At 35.5% G+C, this 4,416-nt stretch overlaps 1 protein-coding gene across 1 annotated transcript; it reads right to left on the bottom strand.

The window, feature by feature from the left end:
- Window positions 1–200: 200 nt before the first annotated feature.
- Window positions 201–1,055, bottom strand: LOC130802482 (uncharacterized). The gene is made up of 2 exons (XM_057666502.1): window positions 752–1,055; window positions 201–583 (listed from the first exon to the last, which is right to left on the bottom strand). Exons 1-2 carry the CDS (start codon window positions 1,053–1,055, stop codon window positions 201–203), a joined length of 687 nt encoding a protein of 228 aa, XP_057522485.1.
- Window positions 1,056–4,416: the final 3,361 nt, after the last annotated feature.

Here is a 4,416-nt window from a genome sequence, read left to right as displayed (position 1 = left end):
GAGATACTCATAAGCACTGAGTTAATCAATTGGAGACGAGCAACATAAGATAAGTATTTAGCATGCCAAGATCTAATTCTGCTGGTCATTGTATCCACTACTTGATCACAATTGCAAATGAAAATCCTCTTAGTTGTCAAAGGCACCCCCAAGTCTCGAAAAGGTAGTTGGCCTAAGGGGAGATTAACAATTTGAGCAAGTTAAAGCTTCATCTCCTGACTCACCCCAGCATTGTAGATAGTGAATTTGAAAGTATTGGCAATAAGCCCAGAAGATTGAGAGAACCTCTTAGTGCATTTTGCCATCACTGATAATGATATTGCATTAGCTCTACAAAAAAGCATAAGTTCGTCTGTAAAACACAAATGCGTCAATTTTGTAGATTTGTGCCTAGGGTGATAAGAGAAAGGACCAGTTAGACTCGCATGAGTGAGAATTCGTGACAAATATTCCATGCCTAAAACAAACAACAGCGGAGACATGGGGTCCCCCTGTCGAAGACCCCTTTGAGCATCAAAAGCTTCCAACGGGCTACCATTAATCAGCAAAGAATAGTTAGTAGAAGAGTACAAGCCATAACAATCTTAATATAGTGAGAAGGGAATCTGAGAGCCACCAGCATGTCTTTAATAAATTTTCAATCCATTGTATCATATGCTTTACGAAGATCAATCTTCAAAAGAGCGCTAAGTAAATAATGTTTCCTAAAGTAATGCTTCAAAATATCTTGGCGTAGAAGGACATTATGCACCAATGCTTCTTTTGGCTACAAAAGCCCCCTGAGCTTGATTAACAATAGAGCCCAAAACAAGCTTAAGTCTAGAACAAATAAGCTTAGAAATACACTTAAAAAGCACATGATAGCAGGAGATAGGGCACAAGTCACCTGGATGAGAAGGACAAGCAATTTTAGGAATCAGAGTAACTGCACTGATGTTCCAAGCCTTAAGCAGCTTACCATTAGTAAAAAAAAACTCATGAATAGCTCTAACCACATTGTCACCCACAATGGACCAGGAAGCTTTGTAAAACTTTCTATTAAACCCATCTAACATGGAGCTTTGTCATGTGAACTTATTACAACAATGATACATAATCTTATGGTAAAATTAAAATCAACTATTGTATGGGTAATTGATTAACCCAATTTTGATTCCTTTTATGTGTGATATTTTGTTATGTTTCTATGCGGTTTTTGTTACATTTCATTCCTTTTTCATGGGTTTACATCCCTTTTCGAGGGAAGCATGTGTTTATTCGTGTTTTTGTAGGTTTTTCACCTTTTTTCGAGCAAAGGCGTGTTAGGACAATGCTCCCTAATCCTGCAGAGGTCTTGAGGAAGAATGGGTCAAAGACAAGAAAGAAATGAGGACAAGAGGTGAAAAAGGAGTCCAACTCAAGCAAAGAAGAATCATCATTTAAAGAAAGGATCCACTAAATGGCTCATGGAGTTTGAAACATCAAGAAATTGGTGGATCTCTTGGAAGAATGCAAAAATTGAATTCATAAGCTTCGAATTGACTGGTCACACGTTGAATTCAGAGTTCTAACGAAGAAGTTATGTTATTTCCAAAATGGCAATGATTGATCGACATTAGCTTCGGAGGCAGAAAGTTGAGCGATCAATCGCTCCATGTGGAACGACCACACGTTCCACGCATGCCAGCAGCGCTGCAGCAGCATTAGGGGTGTAACTAATTTGGTGAAAAACCGAACACCGAACCGAACCAAGTCAAATAAGCAATTTGGTTTGGAGATATTTTAAATATAATTTGGTTTGGACCGAATTTTTAAAGTAATTCGGTGTTCGGATCGATATCGGTTTTGGGCCTTATAAAACCGAAAAACAGAATTACCCGAATTTTTATATGTTTAGGTAGATTAGGCCCAACTCCCAAGCCGATAAAGACAAAAATCTAACGTGAGGCGCAACAGATTGCTAAAACATGAGGTGCCTCATCTATCTTTCATTCCCTTCCTCGTGAAACTTAGGGGGCATTTGGTTGGGGTTAATAAACAAAGGGAAAGGGAATGGGTAGACCCGATTCCCTTTGTTGTTGTTTGTTTGCCACTCATCATCATACCCTTTCCCCATTTTTAGTTTTGGGATTACCCATAATTAGGGCTTCCTCATTCCCCAACCCCCCGTACCTTTTCCATTCCATTCCCCCTTCATTACCCTCTCCTCTCAAACAATACACACAGCCGTCCGCCTCCTCCCTCAAGTTTTCCTCTCTTCCTCACGACGGCCGGCCACCATTGTCCGTAGCATTCTTCTTCTCAATCTCAATTTTGCGGCCACCATTGTCAAATGTGACGGTTCGTGTTCTTGATGAATCTCTTCACTCTTTTGTTGCGTCTTTTCTCTTCACTCTTTTTCCTAATTTCTGCGGCTTTTTTGATGGATTGAAATTCATATTCGTGTTCTTGAAGAATCTTTGTTCTACCGCCATTGATGAATCCCTGTGCTGCGTTCTTGTTCCACCGCCATTGATGAATCTCTGTTCGTGTTCTGCTGCGTTCTTGTTCTACCGCCATTGTTCTTGCATCGAAGATTTCTGTTCATATTTTCTGTTCCTAATCTCTGAATTCCTGTGATTAATTGGATTTCTGGGTTCAATCTGAAATTGTTTTTATCAAGCTTGATTGTATTTTGATGGGTGTAATTGGATTTGCTTGATTGTATTTATCAAGCTTGATTGTATTTTAATGGGTGTAATTGGATTTGCTTGATTGTTTTTATCAATCTGAAGTAATTTCTGTTTGATTGTTTTTATCAAGTTGTTCTTAATGATTAAAGATTTGCTATATGAAAAACTCATAATTTGATTCCTTAACTTGAACCAAACAGTTACAAAGGGAATCAATGAGCAGTTCATTCTGTTTCCTGAACACAACCAAACGACACGGCTAAATTAGGGGAATCCATTCCTTTCTCCTTCATTCTCTTTCCTCATTCCATTCCGATTCCCTTGTGCGAACCAAACGCCCCCTTAATCTCTTTGTAATCCTAACCCTTGCGCCTTCGTCTCCTTCTCCCTCTCTCCCCAAACTTTACCTTCTTTCTAACTCAAATCTCCATTCTCATCTCTTTTATCACATTTCAATGGAAGGCCAAAGGTAAGTTAATCTCCATTATTTTCCCTCTTTTATTTTATTTTACCTTCTGTTTTTCTATCTTTATTGTAAGATTTGCGTCATTCGTTTTTTTTCTGGGTATTTTTTTCGAATTTCAATGTTTCTGGGTATTTTTTATTTTTGTTTATTTTTATGTTTATGACTTGATTATTTATTTTTTTGGTCATAATTTTTCGTTTATTTATAATTTTTAAGTCTTTTTATTTGTTTGTTGGTTTTTAGATTTAGATTTCTTTTATGTTGGTTATTTTTTATTATTCATAATTTTTATGTTTGTTGTTAGATTTAGATTTCAATTATTTTTAAATTATTTATAATAGAGGCAGTCAGTATATTTCGTTTTATTTTTTTATTGACGCAATATGTATCCTTTTTTTTGTAACTTTTTTAGATTTGATTATTTACTATTATTGTTTAGAAATGTTCAATGGGAACCATTTTATCAGTTCGGCCAAATTGGTTAATTTGGTGCTATTCGGATTGATATTTAAAATTCGATTTGGTTCAATTTGAATTATAATAAAATGTAGTTTGGATTTTGACTGAAAAAATTAACACCGAATTTATTTTGGTTTGATTTGGATTTGCATATAATCCAAACCAAACCCCGAGCTTTCACCCCTAAGCAGCATACCAAGCACACAAGCAAAAATATCGCTGATGGGTTCTGATCACACGACCTCCAGCACGTATGCAATGCCTGTAACCAACTGAGATGCCATGGATCTGTGATGCTTCTTCGCGCCGATATTATATAACTGCACCTTCCCAGTTTGAAAATGCCAATCTTATAAACAGAAGTTCGAGAGCAGCAGCAGCAAAAAAAAAAAAAAAGAGAGACAGTAGCATTTTTTAGTCTTTTCCTACACTTTACTCTTATAAACCCTAACTTTCTTTTCTTAATTTTTTCTTAGGTTTAATTTAATTTCTTCCATCAACATTTTATTTCTATGGTTTATTTTGATTAGATTTTGTTATTTTTATCTTTTATTGATATTTATTTAAAGTCTCAAATACATTTTCATGGAGCATTAGTGATGATTTTTACGGGTTTTTGTTATTTGCTCTCCAACCTTCCTCATATTGTGTGGGTAAATTCTAATCTCATTTATTTTTAATTTTATTTTGTTTATTTGCTAATATTAGTTAATTTATGTTACTACTCATTTGTTTTTGATTATTTTTTTTTTGTCATGTTCATTTTTAAGTTATTGGTGGCTAAAATGGTTTTATTTGTTGTTAATGGTTTTCTTAGTTGTAATGTTGATTAGAGAGTAG

This window comes from Amaranthus tricolor, chromosome 16 (assembly GCF_026212465.1).
Source record: "Amaranthus tricolor cultivar Red isolate AtriRed21 chromosome 16, ASM2621246v1, whole genome shotgun sequence".
Lineage (NCBI taxonomy): Eukaryota > Viridiplantae > Streptophyta > Magnoliopsida > Caryophyllales > Amaranthaceae > Amaranthus > Amaranthus tricolor.
The sequence above is the reverse complement of the archived record's forward strand: the minus strand, read 5'-3'. Positions and strand labels throughout refer to the sequence as shown.

Bases quoted from the DNA above. Each gene is read 5' to 3' on its own strand.
- LOC130802482 (XM_057666502.1), bottom strand. From the start codon at position 1,055: ATGTTAGATGGGTTTAATAGAAAGTTTTACAAAGCTTCCTGGTCCATT. The intron at 584-751 runs GTGCATAATGTC...CACTATATTAAG, and splicing joins TGTAGCCAAAAGAAGCATTG to ATTGTTATGGCTTGTACTCT.